Source organism: Rutilus rutilus (genome assembly GCF_951802725.1).
Source record: "Rutilus rutilus genome assembly, chromosome: 12".
Taxonomy (NCBI): domain Eukaryota; kingdom Metazoa; phylum Chordata; class Actinopteri; order Cypriniformes; family Leuciscidae; genus Rutilus; species Rutilus rutilus.
Window position 1 is genome coordinate 30,460,560 of NC_140217.1, and position 20,231 is coordinate 30,480,790.

General features: G+C 38.6%; 1 protein-coding gene across 1 annotated transcript; it reads left to right on the forward strand.

Moving 5' to 3' along the window:
• The first annotated feature begins 279 nt into the window (after positions 1–279).
• On the forward strand, positions 280–20,150 carry b4galnt1b (beta-1,4-N-acetyl-galactosaminyl transferase 1b). The gene is made up of 12 exons (XM_084424885.1): positions 280–452; positions 3,794–3,922; positions 4,169–4,391; positions 5,155–5,331; positions 10,587–10,693; positions 11,085–11,122; positions 11,209–11,389; positions 11,510–11,608; positions 12,607–12,794; positions 13,708–13,848; positions 15,839–16,076; positions 16,951–20,150. Exons 3-12 carry the CDS (start codon positions 4,177–4,179, stop codon positions 17,163–17,165), a joined length of 1,599 nt encoding a protein of 532 aa, XP_084281011.1. The 5' UTR covers positions 280–452; positions 3,794–3,922; positions 4,169–4,176; the 3' UTR covers positions 17,166–20,150.
• Positions 20,151–20,231: the final 81 nt, after the last annotated feature.

Sequence of the window (20,231 nt, forward strand, 5' to 3'; positions counted from 1 at the left end):
GGTTCCATGCATGTTCGTGGAACCATAGATGCCTAAAGAACCTGTATTTGTAAGAGTGTGTAAACCATTTAAAAATAGCCTATAGTTGCTTTATTGTTTGCAATGAACTATTTTGACCATTGGAGCATTTTTAGTTTACGCTACTGTCAGTGACAACTCTGACCAGGAATAAAACAATCTCAATAATCAATAGAGCTAAATCCGCTTCTTGTGGCGAGCGGCAGGCGTGATCGTCAGGCTACATCACTCTCCCCTCATCGTTTGAAGAGGCTGCAGCCCTCCATCGCTATTCACAGTGGGGGTAGCCCGACTCTCCGCTCTCCTCCATTCTCCCTTGGAGGTGGATGCCATGCCATCGGATTTTCTTCATTTATCAGCTGTTTTCATTCATATGACAAGAGCGCCGGGGGTATTTTAAGGGTAGGAGATCCCTCTTGGTCGCGACATTACAGGTAAGATTTATTTGAACGCGTTTGCTCGCTCATCCGCCCTGTTGTGATTAGCTCTGATATCATTTTCTCAGTCGTTTACGACACATTTGTTTGTTTCTGCTGCACTATAAATACAATTAAATAAGCACCGCTAAAGTAGCCTAATTGTTCGCACTCACTTTCTGGTGTTTTTGAATAGAAAAGATTTGATTCGGATTCCATGGTAACGGTTTGGAATTATGGCTCTGCATTGCCTGATAGAATCGTATGTGGATGATGTGACATATGGCGACAACAGGCCAAGGGGCTTTCTGTACCTCTCAGTATTTCTGTACAGACGGCAGAATGGGCAGTGGAAATGATGAGTAGGCAAGTTATCGTGCCCCTTAATGGCTATTGACTATTTGCCAAGGCTTTGAACTGATTTAGCCAACGGTGCATGCTGTCAGCTGTGCGGCCTATGTGAGATATAGTTTACAGTAGGCTGGGAATCACCGCACACTGGCCTGCTGTAGACTATAATATCAGTTGTAAGGAAGTCGCCTCCATTGGGCGTACACTGACTCTCTTGGAATGCGCATATGGTTTTATCTTAACGGTTGTGGATGGATGGAGTGATGAAGTGAATGGTTGTTAACTGCGTTGGTTGCGCACTGTCTTCTTTTCTTCTCTCTCTCTCTCTCTCTCTCTCTCTCTCACACACACTCTCTCTCTCTATCTCTCTCTCTCTCTCTCACGCATGCAAGACTAAAAAACACCAACAAATTAAGAAAACATCATCATGCAGACTACACATTTGCTGCAAATACTCACAGCTCAACCCAATACAGAAACCCACTGCAACTGAAGACAACTGAGGAAAATACATGCAAATAGAAAAAACCCCATCTTCATCAGTTTGACAACAAATGTGCTGCAAATACTCACAACACAACCCAAAGCAGAAACACACCGCAACTGAAGACAAGACAACTGAGGAAAATACATTGTCATTATGTGTTACAGGAACTGTTGGATTAGATTACCACCGCAAATTTTATAATAGGAGCTACTGATTAGAATTAAGCTTCAGAAAACAGAGATAAGAGAACCCCAGAGACACTTTGTCACATTGTTTTACTAGGCCTGCAAGCTTTGATCCACTATCTACTACTGATACTGTAATAATATCATTTAACTGTCAAATTAACTGTATCATAAAATTAAAATAAAAAAAAGATGTTTTTGTAATCCAATTATAATACATTTTAAAATGCTCATAACTTTTTTATAGATTACATGATTACATATTATTCACATGAATAAACTATTAATTAGAGGTTACTGTGGCGCTAAAGTTTGACGTCATCACGTGTTTTACTTAATCAAATTGGGATCAGTTTGTGAGTTCGGCCAAATTTAGTGACTACCGATCGAGTCAAAGAATGTGATTATCGGCCGATACCGATCTGCGATTAATCGATCGGAGCATCCCTACTATTTATAATTCATTTATTCTCACTAATTCTTTTTTCTCTTTTAAATGTTTCACCCTAAAGAATCCTTTGGCTTGTAAACATTTGGAAAGTCTTTGAGTTCCCTGAGATTTGTGATGGTTACATTGACATTGTAAAGGAATTTCTCCAAATCTGACTATCTAGAATAAAACTGTTGCGTCTACTCATCGACACAGAGCGTCTACTAATCGACACTTAATAAATAAAACTGTTGCGTCTACTCATCGACACAGAGCGTCTACTAATCGACACTTAATAACCTTTATACTCCAGCTCTTGCGTCTTCAGTCGACATCTGGCCGAGTTTCTTACTCTAACTTACTTGATTCCCTAAACTGACCTGCTGCGCAGCAGTAATAACAGACAGACTTTCAGCAAATGTCCTCTAAATGCTTTAATAACGTCCGGGAGAGTCTTCGAGCAGTTCTCAGAGAACTCTCCCAAGAAGAATCAAGGCCGGAGGATCTCAGACAAATTCCATTGAGACATCCCACCGTAAAGATACAACACAGATACAACAGTTTTTATAGAATAGAGGTATGGATAAATGTCAGGCTGCATTACATAATTTCCCCACTATTTGATTGGTTCATATGCAAACCCCTATGTTACTAGGTAAAGCAAACTCTGATCTTGTGGTGACTTCATCTGTTAATCACAAGATTCTAACAGACTGTCTAGTTTCATTTCCCAAAACTAAGTTATTTTTACATACATACACACACGGTCAAAGACACAAGTTTTCCAATGGTTTCATACAGTACATCCTGTTCCATTGTTAGATGTTAAATAAGGTTAGATGTTAGAAACATGGTTAGTTTAATATACAGTTTAAAATTTCCACGACAACATCGAGGTAAATAAATTAAATATTTCTATTTTTAGTGTTCTAGTGTTTCATTTTTATTTTAAAATTATTTACTTGTTTTTAACTTGAAATTTTTATGTACATTTTTTTTGTCATTTATATTTTTATTAATTATTTGCTTTTCCCACAGTTCTTTTATGAAAACCCTGGCATAATGTAATGTTTTTATTGATAATAAAGAATGGAAAACACAATGGTTGTCACTACTACACAATAATCCCTGGTTGCTGGCAAACAGAATTCGAAGATATTCCAACACAAAGTTTTAATAACAATAAACCAACAGATAGGCGAACTTGACGTAACCGGACAATGAACAGAACACAGGCAGGAACATTAATACACAGAGATGATTAACTAAACGACGAACAGCTGTGATGATTGTGTTAGTGTCCATGGTGACAGATGAGAGGCGGCAAATAGGAACAAGGAACATATAAATGACAGAACTGAGACAGAAATGACAACAAACTAAAAGTCCTTGAACTGAATACCACTGAACATAATGGTGACAGTAATAAACAAGTTCGAAAGTAATCTAAAAGTAATCAGGTACATTACCTAAAATGTGTAATATAATAGATTACGTTACTAACAACAGTTTTCGTAATTTCATTTGTAATCTGTAACAGACTGCAATTTGAAAATAATCTACCCAGCACTGTAGGTTAGACTATTTTAGCTGTCTTATAGCTGTAGCAGGGTGACAGTTTCCCCAAGAACATGTTTATGTTAAACAGTGTTTTAGTATGTTTGTTTGATATTAGCTGAATCTTGTGTAAAATTATCTTTAAAAATGTCCACACTATTGTGTCAAATACTTTAGTTTCCCAGTGATAAAGCCTGACATTTGGCCCTGTCTCACACAAAGCGTATTGCCTTTAGAAGACTTTGAATATAGCGAATGAGTAGATTTGACTGATTTTATGCACAGTAATAAATAAATTTGTATATGAATGCACTACAACTGACACGACTAAGGGTTTTTTCTTCCTCAGCAGATGGAGAGAGCCCTCCATCAGCCACATCAACTACTGTCAATCACATTAAGATTGAGTCAATCAGTACCATGGACCTTTAGAAGCAGTAATGGCAACTTGCAGTACTACTCGCTCTGATTGGATAGAGTGAGTATAATGAAGTGTTACTAATAATTACTGAAGTGTTTTCCCCCCATTGTTATTAAGTGAAGGGAAATCAAATGGAAGCTAATTAGAAAATTGAAGTGAAGGTAATGCTTTATTATTTGAATTAAGAGATTTAGATACTCAGGGAGTATGAAGTTTCACATGAAGAACAAATATCATTTCTGTATCATTTAATCTATTTAAACTGAATGAAGTTTCAACACTGTGTTTCTGTTTGTGTTGTAGCTTGTAGCATGCGTTCCCTACGTAAGACTGTGCTGTTAGCTCTGGTAGCATCAGTGGTCCTGGTTTTGGCTGTGCTACATTCCTGGCCCACACGGGTCTACAGCACTGTGGATGTCCGATACAGACCAGGTCCTGGAGCTGAGCGGCTACTGGAGGAGAGACTTCCTGAACCGGATCCCAGTGCTAGTACCATCCCTTACCGTGTGAGGGAGAGTGTGGCCAGGTTAGTTAATCCTCACAAACATCAGTTCAAGTAAGGGACTCTAAGAATGGTCGTAAAACCTTTTTCAACTTCTAACTTTCTGATATACACTACCATTCAAATGTTTGAGGTTGGTAAGATATGTTTTATATTAATTTTTTTTCTTATACTCACCAAGGCTGCATTTATTTGATCAAAAATACAGTAAAACAGTAATATTGTGGAATATTATTACAATCTAAAATGACAGTGTTCTATTTTAATATATTTTAAAATGATAGGCATTAATATTATTATTCTTTTTTTCTGTGATGGCAAAGCTGAATGGCCATAACGGTATTAATCTGTTTTCAGTGTCACATGATCCTTCAGTAATCCTAATAATCTTAAAATATCTTAATATTTTTGTGAAAACCATGATAATGTTTTTCAGGATGATGAATAGAAAGTTCAAAAGAACAGTATTTATTTGAAACAGAAATCTTTTCTAACATTAGAAATGTTTTTACTGTCATTTTTGTCAGCTGTCTTTTATTCAGCAACGACACACTAAATCAGTGTGTCGTTGCTGAATAAAAGACAGCTGACCACAAACTTTTAGATGCTACAAATTAAAGTTGTTCTGAAATCTGTAAATCCTTTATTTGTTTATATACACAGTTGTACACAGAGGCCTGCATTGTCTTCTGTTACATCCAAGGAGGATGCAAACATTTTTCTTCAAGTCAAAAACTCAGAACAGTCACAGAATGATCATGTGAAAACTTTTCTCCTCTTCCGCAAGGCTTTTGGCTCGCAACGGGTGTGTTTGTGAAGGAGAGAGCCGAGGGGTCAACCTGCCCTTTGCTCAGCTATTGTTCCCCAGAGTGTCTGCCCATCCCCTGCACACTGCCTTCCAGGCCTCCCAGCTCCATGAGATGAAGAAACGGCGAGCCAAAGAGTATCAGAGCTTCCAAATGAGGTGCATTTAATAATTTAATGACAGTGGCAATTTTGGTTTATAAATCAAGTCTGAACTTGGGACAATTTTAAGGCAAGAGTTATTCAAGTTTTGATAAATAAAGTTTCTATATACATACATGTGTGTATCCTTTTAACATAATTAATATACTGTTATAGTTTTTGTTAATATTTTGAATTAGATTTAATTTTTGCTGGTTTTATTTTAAAGTGTTAGTAATTTTGTCATTTTACAAATGTTAAAATTTTTAGTAGTTTTATTAGTTTTTTTTTTTAAATACTGTAATGTGTGGTGCTTCAGAAAAGATGGTGAATAGGATCAAAGAGCAGCATAAAAGTTTATTAACAAAATACCAATAGTAAATCCAGACACGTGGCAAGGCAGGCAAAAACAGAACTAAAAACAATGTACATGATACAAAAACACAATGGACAACACCAGACATTAGTGATGGGCGATTTCAAAACATTGCTTCATGAAGTTTCGAAACCTTTACGAAAACTTTGTTTAGAATCAGTGGTTCGGAGCATGTATCAAATTGCCAAAGTCATGTGATTTCAGTAAACAAGGCTTATGTCATAACTGTTTTGAAATTTCAATGGTTTGCTGCTGGGGGGCGATGTTCTCGGTGAACCCATGATTCATGCAGATTCACTGAGATCGCCCCCCAGCGGCAAACCATTGAACAAGTGTCTATGGGCTTTACCTGATCTCTGATTAGTTTTATACCTTTGTTGAGGTTTTAATTAGACATTAGTATACTCTTGTTTGCAATGTGTTTGTAAAAGGTGGTTTTGATGCATGTTTGGCCTAAGTTTTTGTTGCATTTCCACTTTTCTGACCAGCAGGGGTCACCAGCGTGTAGCATTTTGAACGCTTCGAAACAGTGAATCATTTTGCGAAGCAATTGGTTAAATTGATTCGAGGCTTTGAAAAGCTTCTTTTCTCCCATTACTATCAGACAATGAACAAAAGAATCACTGGGATATAAACACACACTGGGTAACAAGAGGCAAACAAGAAGCAGGTGTGGGTAATCAATCACTATGGCAACAAACAAGAGTAACTATAAAGCAATCTGTGAAATAAGCAGGAGATGCAATTGCGAATAAACAGTAGGTTTATTAACTGCAAAGTGAGATAAACAAGTCAGAATAAATATGGTGCAGGTAACAGTCAATCTGGGTGGCGCAGGGACGTTCAAAGGACAAACCGATCTCTCTGGATGACGCAGAGAACAGAATCCAGGAATCCGGGCGCGGTCCACAGGTCTCCAGACGAGAGAATAAACCAGGACGGAACGTGCAGAAAAGCAGGAACTTCACGCCAAACACAAGGATGCGACCACTCAGAAGTCAGTAGACAATAAACATGACACAGGGGAATCCAAACAATGATCTGACAACAACAGGACAAGGGACATGAGTATAAACAGACAAGGCTAATCAGTCGCAGCTGGCATTGATGATCAGATGAGTGGTAATCAGCAGCCACACCCACACATACACACAGGAAGAGTCAGTGAATTCATAAACCGTGACAGTACCCCTCCCCCTAGGAGCACCCCCTGGTGCTCCCAGAGGAACTTACCTGTTGATTGTAATCATCAATAAGAGAATGATCCAGAATGTCTCTAGCAGGTACCCAACTTCTCTCCTCCAGACCGTAACCTTCCCAGTCCACCAGGTACTGAAATCCGCCGTCCCCTCCGTCTTGAGTCCAGAATACGATTGACCGAATACGTTGGTTCCCCGTCTATGAGTCGCGGCGGGGGGGGGAACCGGGGCCGGCGGGTTAATGTGTGACTGAAAGACGGGTTTTAATTTAGAAACATGAAAGACGGAGTGAATTCTCCTGTACGCAGGAGGGAGTTTGAGTCGGACTGCCACCGGACTAAGGACTTTGGTAACAGTGAACGTGCCTATGAATTTGGGAGCTAACTTATTACAAATGGACCAGAGCGTAATATTCTTGGTAGAAAGCCACACTTTTTGACCTACGACGTATACAGGAGGCTTCAACCGGTGGCCATCGGCTTTAGCCTTGGTGCACGCCCCCACCTGGAGGAGAGTCCCACGGGCTCTGTTCCAGGTGTGGCGACACCTCTGGACAAAAGCGTGGGCGGAGGGGACCGCGACTTCGGATTCCAGGCTAGGAAAAATTGGTGACTGGTAACCTAAGCTACACTCAAACGGAGAGAGACCCGTGGATGACACTGGAAATGCGTTGTGTGTACTCAACCATTGAGAGTTGCTGACTCCAAGAGGAAGGATTCTTGGATACCAAACATCGCAACACTCTCTCCAAATCTTGGTTGGCTCTCTCCGTTTGGCCATTGCTTTGGGGATGAAACCCCGAAGACAGACTGACAGTCGCTCCAAGTAATCTACAAAACTCTTGCCATTATTTGGACACAAATTGGGGCCCCCTGTCGGAAACCACATCCATCGGGAGGCCAAAGCGAAAGACGTGATCTACGACAGTCACCGCTGTCTCCTTGGCTGAAGGCAATTTGGGCAAGGAAATAAAATGTGCCGCCTTCGAGAACCGGTCCACTACGGTCAAACCAACGCTAACTTGACTGCCAACAACTCTCTGTTACCAATGTCATAATTACGTTCGGCGGGTGATAGACGATGGGAGAAAAACGCGCAAGGGTGCATCTTGTCGTCTCTGGAAGAACGTTGGGAAAGAACCTCTGACGCGTCGACCTCCACTACGAACTGACGTAAAGGATCAGGGGCTATCAGAATGGGAGCCGAAACAAAGCGGATTTTCAGTTTGGAAAATACAGCTTCAGCTGTATCAGACCACCTGAACGTCGTTTTTGGGGAGGTCAAGGCAGTCAGAGGAGTGGCTAGTTGGCTGAAATTGCGAATAAAACGCCAATAGAAATTGGCAAACCCCAGAAATCTCTGTAGGGCCTTACGGGAATCTGGACTTGGCCAATTTATCACAGCCTTAATCTTGTCGGGATCCATGCGCACTCCCTCGGACGAGATGATGTAACCTAGGAAAGGAACAGACTGTGCATGAAAAGCACATTTCTCCGCCTTGACAAAAAGCCCATTCTCTAGCAACCTCTGAAGCACTCGTCTGACGTGCTGAACGTGTTCCTGGAGAGATGAAGAAAAAAATCAATATGTCATCCAGGTAGACATATATGAACTAGTCTACCATATCTCTCAGCACGTCATTGACGAGTGCCTGGTAAACCGCCGGGGAGTTGGACAGACCGAAGGGCATGACCAAATATTCAAAATGGCCCCTGGAGGTGTTAAACTCGGTTTGTCCACTCATCCCTCCCTTATGCGAACCAAATGATAAGCATTGCGTGAATCCAATTTTGTGAAGACGGATGCTCCCTGCAACTGCTCGAAGGCTGAAGACATCAACGGCAAAGGATAAGTATTCTTTACCGTGATGTTGTTCAACCCTCTGTAATCAATACACGGTCGCAGAGAGCCATCCTTTTTCCCCACAAAAAAGAACCCCGCCCCCGCTGGAGAAGAGGAAGGATGGATGAATCCGGCTGCTAGAGAATCAGAAATTTATTTCCTAATCAACCCTTAAAGCCAACTCAATAAGTCCATTTAAACCTTGTGGGAGGTCCAGCGCGTAGATCTCCTTTTGGATGCGGTCAGCCAGCCCATGCAGGAACATGTCCCACTGCGCCTCCTCATTCCAATGGCACTCTGCGGCCAGCGTGTGAAACTCTATGGAGTAATCAGAGACCGATTTGTCTCCTTGGTTGAGATCGGCGAGTAGCCTGGCTGCCTCTCGCCCTGCCACCGCACGGTCGAAGACCCTCTTCATTTCCTCCGAGAGTGCCTGGAACGAGGAGCAGCAGAGGTCTTGATTCTCCCACACCGCCATTCCCCACAGAGCCGCTCGTCCAGTCAGCAGAGTAAGAACAAAGGCCACCTTAGGCTGTTCATTGTTGAATGTGCGAGTTTGCAGTGAAAAAAAACATTGAGCATTTTGTAAGAAATGCTCTACAGAAGTTCAGCTCTCCTGAATACGCCTCTGGGGTGGGCAAACGTGGCTCATGCTGACTCAGTTGAACAAGCAGTGAACAGGCAGTGTGGGTGGCGCAGCGGGACTCTGAAGTTGTTGAATCTGTTTGGTGAGCTCGGACACTTGCGCCACCAGAGCTTGTACTGCGCGGCCCGTGTTTGCTAGATGTTCCTCCTGTTGATCCATATGGGCCACACTCCGGGACAAAAACTCACTCAGATCGGTTGGATTCGCTGCATCTATGTTGATGGTCAGATCATTCTGTCACAATGGAAATAAGCAGGAGATGCTAACCGCAAAGTGAGATAAACAAGTCAGAGTAAATATGGTGCAGGTAACAGTCAATCTGGGTGGCTCAGGGATGTTCAAAGGACAACCCGATCTCTCTGGATGACGCGGAGAACAGAATCCAGGAATCCGGGCGCGGTCCACAGGTCTCCAGATGAGAGAATAAACCAGGACGCAACGTGCAGAAAAGCAGGAACTTCACGCAAAACACGAGGATGCGACCACTCAGAAGTCAGTAGACAATAAACACGACACAGGGGAATCCAAACAACAATCTGACAACAACAGGACAAAGGACATGAGTATAAATAGACATGGCTGATCAGTCGCAGCTGGCGCTGATGATCTTATGAGTGGTAATCAGCGGCCACACCCACACCCACACATAGGAAGAGTCAGTGAATTCATAAACCTAATAAAAATAAAGATCACTTGACTATAGAAACAAAGTAAAACAGGAACTAAACTCAGGACGTGAACAGGGTGAACAGAAAATGCATACCAAAATGGTGGTGTGGCGCAATGGATAAGACACATGCCTTTGGTGTGAGAGACCCGGGTTCGAATCCACTGTGAGACACCAATGTGTCCCTGAGCAAGACACTTAACCCCTAATTGCTCCAGAGGCGTGCGACCTCTGACATATATAGCAATTGTAAGTCGCTTTGGATAAAAGCGTCAGCTAAATGAATAAATGTAAATGTAAAATAAAATTCCAAATAACAAAAACAAGAAACACAAAACAAGGGAACATGTAACAAATATATCTACATAATATTTTTTAAGTATTAGTTTTAGTTTATTTATTTTTATTTATTTTAGTACGGCAACTGGCTAAAATAAAACGTTTTTTTGATATTTTATTTTATTTTTCTGTTAATGTTTATTTAATTTCAAGTAACAAAATGTTTCGTTTTAATTTTAGTGATTGATAACTCTGGTGTGTACAGGTCGCAGACCCCTGCTGATCTGCTGATTGTATCTGAAGCTAACAACCCCCTGCAGTACCCAACACAGGGTGTGGAGGTTCGGCCACTTAAAACTATCCTTATACCAGGTATTACTCTTTTTGTGCCTTGTTAGATTAATATTGCCATATGACTGAAGAGATGTGATGAGACTATTGCAAAGCATTATATTAATAAATCTTTATTCTAATATAATGAATATTAACGCTGACATAACACTGAATAAAGGGATAATTCACCCAAAAATGAAATTATGCAATCTGAATTAGAAAATAGCTTGATCTTTTCCAGACTGAAGTGAAGTCTGATACATATACGTTTGTGCAGAATAATAACATGACGCTCACGATTTCACAATCTGAAAAGAGCATATTATTTGATTACTGAATAAACCGTGTCTTTAATAGAAGGTAGTTTAGTGGATTTTCATTTTGTTATAGAGGCTGGACAGTAACAATGCATCGCTGTAATGTCTTTCAGGTTTGGCCTTAAAAGAGCTGCCCAGAGATTTCTATACTGTAAGTGATATAAATAATTTATGTCTGTTTTCTATGCCCATGTGTTGTGGATGCTCCCTGAACACTGTTTTTGTCCGTCTCTGTAGCTGAATTTTTCAGCATCTCTGGGCACATTTAATGTGGCAGCCGAGGTGGAGGGCGTAAAGGTCAGGGGTGATGGCGAGATGCACATGACCCTGAGCAGCGGCCTTTTGTCCAGTCTGAATCGACAGCTCCAGTTTATCACATATACTAACACACTGTTCCACCCCAGCACAGCTGACACAGGTATGCATCTTCTTAGTATTTCCTGTAAAAAAATTAAAAAATAATCCCAAATGTGCATGTAAACTCAGGACTGGGTAATCTTTATTTCATATGTTGTTTTTGTGTGTGCTTATGATTCAGTGCAGTTAGACACAGAAGGACATCAGGCTCTTTTCACCATCAAGATTCGCCATGGAGTAACACCTAAACTCTACAACACAGGCTCTGATGCAGATAAAGGTGAATACATCAGTGTTATTGTTAATTATAACTAAAACCATTAAAAATAGTTTGTTGGATTGAAAGAAAATATAAATATATTGATAACTGATATAAATGCACATACATCCACATAACAAATATAAAAATAAATCTAAAATAAAATAAATACAATAGTATATAAATAATACTAAAATTACTAACATAGACTTTTTGTGACATCACAACATGGTGATGGATTATATCATGAATATTAATTAGGTCATGCTGATGTTGCTAGGTAACCTTCCTGAATTTCTTGATCAAAGTAAACGCATTACTGTAATATTCATGAGCAATTCAAGCCATGGTCAATCTGGAAACTCACAGCCTGTGCAGATATGCTTTGAGATGCAAAACACTTTAGGTGTGCTTATATATTTTACTTGACCATTTACAGTTTTACATGTTAGTTGCACTTATCCATGATGTATTAATCTGAAGAGTAATTCTATAATGCAGTATTTGTCCTTCTTAGAGACCTTAAATGACATTGGATTAAACTTCAAATTATGATTAGTCAGTTCAAACTAGGTTAATCAGTTACACTACCATTTAAAAACTGTCAGTAAATCAATAATTTCTATTCAGCAAGAATGCATTAAATTATTCAAAGGTGACAGTAAAGATGTTTACATTGTTACAAATCTATTTCAAATAAATGCTGCTCTTCTGAACTTTCTATTCATCAAAGATAGAAAAATTATTAAGCAGCACAACTGCTTTCTACATTGATAATAATAAGAACTGTTTCTTGAGCAGCAAATCATCATATTAGAATGATTTCTGAAGGATAATGTGACACTGAAGACTGGCGTAATGGCTGTCAAAGGAATCAATTACATTTTAAAATATATTAAAATAGAAAACCGTTATTAGGGGCGTCATTACTTGTTTCATCATCACTTGTTTCATTTTGTGATTTTAGTGTAATTGGTATAGTAATTAAATCTCTCACATTTCCCTTTCCCTTTTCAAAGAGTACAACATCAGTGCTCTTGTGACCATAGCAACCAAAACCTTCCTGCGCTATGACAAGCTCCAGGATTTAATTGACAGCATACGACGGTACTATCCAACTGTTACAATTGTGATAGCAGACGACAGCGAACACCCGAAAACTGTGTCAGGCCCATATATTGAACATTACATCATGCCCTTTGGAAAGGTAGGTCACATCCTTTTAATATCAGTTTATATATCACTTGAAAAAAAACTGTTCTTTTTTAAACCCAAATGCTTGGTTGCATGAGGAAGCTGGGTTGATTTGACTTAATTTGGGTTGATAATCTTTTATTATCAGTAACCAATTGGTGCTGGGATTAGAATGTGGTTGTTAAAGAGAGCATGAATGTCAAGCAAGCTCAAACACAAAGGTTTTCTGTGTGCTGATACCACTTCGCCCATTCTGTGTTTGCGTCGCTCATGACCATAATATGTGTGGAAAATAGAAGAAAACTTTGAAACTGCCTTTAGCGAGGAGCGTGTTCTTTTAAAACTGGAGGGTTTTGTCTGAGTGTTTTTTTCTTATATTCAAATCACTCGAGCGGTGACTGGTGTCTGGTGAACGAAAAATGAACAAGCCGGAATGGCGCTGAGGAGGGATTTTAACAGAAAGGAAATCTTGTAGATTCACTATAATAAATAGTTTATTCCTGACTTCCAGGGTTTATTACAGGCTTTCTCTCTGTGTGGTTCGTGGCTGTACTGAGCCTAAGAAACTACTCAGTGCTACTATTGTGTTTATTGGCGGTAGATATTTAATATTAAACTTTTAAAAAGCAATTTTGCTTATCTGTATAAACTGTATAACTTGCTATTCTTTTCTTCACTTTTTCTCACTGACATACACAAACACTATTTTTATATCTTGTCTCTTATATATTTTTAATGCTAATCAAAGTTCAACTTTTGATTGCTGGGTTTGACCATTGCTGGGTTAAAAAAAGTCTAATTTTTTTACCCAGCACTGGGTTGCCAAAATGACCCAGATTTGAACCCAGATTTTTTAGAGTTTATGACCCATTCCTGTCTGTGTTTGCATGCCGTATGATGGGCTCTGATATGTGTCTATGTCTCAGGGCTGGTTTGCTGGTCGTAATCTGGCCGTGTCACAGGTCACAACCAAGTATGTGCTGTGGGTGGATGATGACTTCATCTTCACTGCCAACACAAAGCTAGAGAAGCTGGTGGATGTGCTGGAGAAAACCACACTTGACCTGGTGAGAAAACATTCAAATATATACTGTATGTAGCATGATATACAAGGTTTTCCTGCACAGCAAATTTCCACCATAAAATGTTTTTCATCAAATAAAGACAAAAACAATACTATACACTTATAATCTAGTCTTATCTAGTGAAGAACCACTGTAGAGACATTGTATGTGTTTGGTGGCTCAGGTGCACATCAATGGCTTAAAAACCCCTTGAGGACTTTTTTTCCATTGCACAAGAAGCAAAGTGTTTCTTTAGGTCCCTCTTGTGGTGAGGAACTTACACCTTTGGAACTGGAAGAGTCCCCAGTTAAACCTTTAATCAAGAAACCATCCCACCTCACAATATCCACAACAACAACAACCTGTCTGTTTTTGAAGTTATACATCATGGTATTATTTTCTTTAGCAATGTTTTTAGAGAAAACACTGGGCCAGGGTAAAAATGAGGAACCCTGCATCTTTTTTTTCTTCTTTTTATTTATTTATTTTTGCCCTACAGTGGCACCAAAACATAATTGACACTTAAGTGACACTCAAAGTATATGATGCCATTGCATTATATAACAAAATACCAACCATCAAAAATATATGGTTATATATGAAGAGTTCAGATGCAAAAGCCTCTAAGTGCCATCTGAAATTTTCTTCTAGAATGATCATTTTTTATCAAGCTTGTATATATAAGTTCAATAATTTCACTTAAATGACAATTAATAGTTAATTTTCATTGCAATTTAAGTGAAATTACGGAACATAAATGTACAAGCTTGATAAAAATGATCATTCTAGAAGAAAATTTCAGATGGCACTTAGAGGCTTTTGCATCTGAACTCTTCATATATATATTGATAAAAAATATATATTTTTTTAAATTTAATCTTTCTAGGTGCTTGTGAAACCTACTCACATATGATGAACTTGACCTGTGGTTACTTTGTTAGGACACCTGTGTGAATATAAAGGGAACTGACTTCAGATATATTTAAAAAAAAACACTAGTTGGTTAAAAATAATTATAATACAGGGCTATTGAATGCTTGATTCTGATTGGTTGATGAATGTTCTAAGGTGTACAATAAATTCTAGTAAACGCCCAGCTGAAGTAGTTTCAGGCAGATCTTGACCGCATTGAAGTTCCATATCACTTCGACTAATGATTTCAGTTATTTCAAAGGTCCTTAAAGCCTACAACAGCAAAAGAACTAACACCCACAAAGACATTGACCGAGCAGCCACATCCCTCTGCATCCGGCATCTGCTTCTAAAAGCATTAGCCCGGCATCTGTCTGCACACTACAGTCTAAATGTAGCTTTAAATTCATTCAGCTGAGTATGTCATCTGACAAATTACATTTGACTTCTGTTTTTCACATTATTTTTCTGAATCAGAACAAAGGTTTTGGCAAATCTCTGAATCTCAGGACAGTGTTCACTGCTGATTTGATTCCTTTTGAGATCAGCACATCAGCACAGCAGAGCTAAACAGGCTTTGTGAGACCTTCCTACTCTCCGTCTTTGGCAGTGATTGCTAGAATTCAAACTGAGAAGATTATCAAAGTCGGTAAAGTTCAAAATGGTCCAAAAAAACAACACGTGTTTGTTTGCATTTCGTTACATTTTGAGTACTCTGATGCTTATAAAGGAAGAGTTTTGAATGGTAAAGATTTCTATAGAGTCTGTTTGTATCAAATAATACGATTAAGGAAAGAGTGCAATAAATACAGTTTGCATTAGTTTTCTTTTGGCAGCAGCAGATCTAGGGCAGATTACTGCGCTGTAATGGGTCATCTATGCGACCTTTCCAGTGAACGAGTCTTCTGTGCGCACACAACCACCCAGCTGGAGACATGCCCTGGAGAAAGGAGACAAGCTCATCCTCTTTCTTAAAGAGGAAGATACAAAAATAGATGTTTTTACCCTGTACCAGAGTGTTCTCCACTTCAATTCGTCTTTTCTGCATTGTTCTTAGTGTTTGGCTTCTGTGTGTGTTTAGGTTGGAGGAGCAGTGCGTGAAGTTACAGGCTACACTGCCACCTACAGGCAGACCATCTCAATTGAGGCTGGAGAAGAAGACGGAGACTGTCTGCACATGCGGCGAGGCTTCCATCATATCATCCAGGGGTTTCCTCACTGCGTGGTCACTGATGGAGTCATCAATTTCTTTCTTGCCAGGACAGATAAAGTGCAGCAGGTTGGCTTTGACCCCCGGCTTGCCCGTGTTGCTCACCTAGGTGAGTTTTCAATGGAGTGCAAACACACAATTAGGTGATTCTAGGATTGTGAAATTTAGCAAAAATTCAACTCATAAATTATTCAATTATTAAATATATTAAATTCTGGCAAATACTGATGAGCTAATAATTGTTTTCATGTTATGTATAGGAAAATAGTCTATAGTAGAATACTAAAAAACCTGATCAATGCTTTTAAATGTTATACATTGTACATACATTTTGAGATCTGAAAATGAATTCATTATTGTTCAAAAGTGACAGTAAATACATTTATAGCGTTACAAAAGATTTTTATTTCAAATAAATATTGTTAAACTTTCAATTCATCAAGGAATCCTGAAAAAAAAAAGCACAACAGTTTCTACAAAAATATTATGTAGTACTGTTTTCAACATTGATAATAACAAGAAATGTTTCTTGAGCATCAAATCAGCATATTCAAATGATTTCTAAATGATCATGTGACACTGAAAACTGGAGTAATAATGCTGAAAATCCAGCTTTGCCATCACAGGAATAAAATACATTGAATTTTTAAGTGTAAATGTAATATATTACAATATTAGTGTTTTTACTGTACTTTTGATCAAATAAATGCATTATTGGTGAGCAGAAGAGACTTCTTTCAAAAACATTTAAAAAATCTGACTGACCCCAAACGGTGGTAGTGAATGGTTTTGAATGGTAGTGTGTGTGTGTGTCTGTGTGTAAATATGTTATTTCAAACATATATGACTTTATGCGTTATTATAGAAACAGCAATTGTCATCATAATTGTAGACTGAAGAAATTAGTCACACGGACATGAAAAAAAACATTTTGGTTCATAGAGACAAAACAAATTTTCTCATTTCCATATTTTGATTTACAGAGTTCTTTATTGATGGCCTTGGCTCCCTGCATGTTGGGTCGTGTGATGATGTCATTGTGAACCACGCCACTAAGATCAAGCTACCGTGGGGCCAGTCGGAAAGCGACAAAACTTACGCAAAGTTCCGTTACCCTCCTGCTTCATCTGATGCGACACACACCAAAAATGGCCTCTTGTACTTCAAAAACCGCTTCCAGTGTCTAACACACAACTGAACCCACTCTGACAATGCCTTCTTCCCTTTCTCTCATCCTCCCTCAAATGAACTCTCTCTCCATGAGTAGCTAAAGGAGCCTGTGAAGACACTGGAGGTGTGCTGTGTAACTTCATATGGTCCCATGTGAGTAAGGGGGGGCTCTTTTGGAAAGTGTCTTAAGGTGATCAGACATGACTGGCGGATGAGATGTGCAGTGATGGCTGATTAACATTTTTTTGATACCTGAAGATGTCGTATTTTTGTGTCTCCTTTCTTTAGCTTTATTTTTGTTCAGAAGAATTCTTTAGATACAGATCAAACCATTCCGTAAATTATGCACAGCCATCTTTTTTTCTCCTCAGCCAATCATGTTTGAATATCACATTTAAAGCGATAGTAAGCCCAAAAATGAAAATTCTGTCATTATTTACTCACGCGAATGTTGTTTTAAACTGTAAAAGAGACATTCCAAGCCCCAAAATGACATGGGAGTAAGACTATGACAGAATATTTATTTTTGAACGAACTTGGCTAGTCCTTTAACTGACGAGAGCACTTGAAACTGAAGAACGAAGAGAAAACTGTGGAGGCAAACTTTCGAACCATGACTTTTAGAATTTTTCAATCCAGATAAAGGGAGACACTTTCTATGGGACGTTCGCATGGAATGTCACATAATCTCCCTGTCTGGCATTAATCGAATCGTGTGTGTACCTGTTAGTCTGTGTGGGTTTTATTGAGGGTCGTCTCTCTGTACGTTTGCACTAAAACAAATGGACTTCAATTGGAGAGACCAGACCCTCAGCGTCACTGAAAGAAGGAACATAGTGAACATCATTAGCAAGCTAAAACCACAGACAATCCAACATATCACTCTCATTATCTCTCTCTCCCTCTCACATACACACTCAAGCGAGAGATAGGGGGGTGATTCATTGTATATCAGTAAAACCTCCTGAATTTGATATTTTTCTGTTCTAAGAGTGACTGTGCCAAAGGCTGAATCACTGTCCTGGTATAGCTTATTTATTTTATTTATTTTTTGTACATTTTTATTTAATTGAGTCTTTTTAGATTTCGTCGCTATGTACTGAAGCATGCAGCCTTGATTAAATATCAGCCGGATGTGAAGCCGCAATGTGAGGTCCAATGCCACCTTTTATAAATTTAGTTAGCAATCACTCATCGTGAGCATGTAGTCCACCGGGGGGGAGGGAGCTCCAGTCAGTTGCTTTTGCTATGCAGAATGGCTGAGACAACTAACCTTACTAAAACCAAAAAAAAAAAAAAAAAGCGATATTAATAGACTCTTCGGAGTAAATAGCACATTATGTGCAAATAATGAAGAAGTCACTATAAAATAAAACGATCATTAAGGTGATATCTACAGTAGCTGTCAAAAATTTGGATACATCTCATTCTTAATTATTATTATTTTTCTTGTTTTGTAATAATTGTTGGGATTAAAAATATTGAACCCCCCAAAAACATTAATCAAAATTACATTTTATATGTATTTTTAGCTTTTTAGGTTGCCAAACTCTGCCCAATCATTTAATTTAAAATTATGTTTTGTAAAGACTTACGCACTATATTTCTCAACCAAAATAAAGCTTTAAGATCAAAGGGTCTTTAAGATCGTGAGAAACAGTTTGTACAAACCTTTGACTAGTACTGTATGCAGCCATCTTCTGTAGGGTAAAAACATGTAAGAATCTGGTGTAATTGCTGTTAAATCCAATGTATAGCATAATTTTGGTTATGTTTGTTTGTTTTTATGTGTGTGTGAGAGAGAGACTACATCGAGTGAGCTTTACATTGTCTCAACATGAGGCCCTAATGACTGTTTGCTGCATTATCCATTGAACCACAAATTCTTCAAATAACATTCAACATTAATACCATGTCAAAGATTATACATTTCTATACGAGTGTGTGTTGCGCGTGTGATAGTTCTCTTCCTTTCCTGTTACATCCTGTCTAAAAATGGTGCCATACAGGAGTAAATAAGTGCATGGCTGTCTAAAAAGCCTTAAAGAGGTGAAGGAAATGAAAGCTCAGAGGTTCAGTGTGTAATGAAGTTAAATTAATACACAGGTTGAATACATCGTGCAATGGTTTAAAATGAAATTGAAAACACTTTTGCACTTTTTTTTATATCTGAAATGCCGTGTGACACCCCCTTAAAACAGAAAAGGGAATACAATTTGGTAACACTTTTATTTTAGTGTCCTTGTTGCACGTTACATGTAGTTACTATAGAAATAATTATGAATAATGCATAATTACATGCAAGTAACCCTATAGTAAGTATAGTTAATTAATGTTACTCGGTACTTAAATGGATAATTACACTGTAACAAGCACACTTTAAAATAAAGTGTTACCTAAAATTCTTTTAAATGGTACTTTATCACTCACTACCAGTCATTGAGCTTATTTCAGTCCTGAAAAAGACAAGTGGAGGATGCAGTCCTGCAATACTATGATGCTGTCTGGAGAACGCTTCCATTTATCTGCCTTGCATATTCAGGTGCATGAGTGTAAGGTCAAAAAGGGAGCATGCAAAAGCATTGGTTTAAGGCTACTTGATTACACAGTTTCAGATGAGCTTAATGGGATGGGAGCTTGAACAGAAGTAAAGCTGAACATTTGATACTCTGGCTATGATGAGATCGACTTTTTGATTACAATTTTAATTCCCTGCTTCCCTCCTCACTTCACTGCAATGATTCTGACTCCTCATCTCTGGGTTTCTCACTGTGTCTGCATGACTATTTTCTGTTGGTGTTTTGTATCTGTAATACAAATACAATTTTCTGTCTCCCCAAAAAGTTTGGCTGCCTATTGCTCATTTTTAAAAGAACAATGTAGTGGCAAAGGTCCCTTAAATATAAAAAAGGGGAAAAGAACAAAAGAAAAAAATACCTTTTTTCTTTCTTTTTCTTTTGTAAATGTAAGAAAAAGCATTTGTTGTTGAATGGAATGAGATAAAGGCTTTGGTGATAACATTTGTCATGGTTTCTGTCTTCCTGAAGAAAAGTGTAAATCTTGTATGGTGAGTAAAGTTAGAATATAGACATAC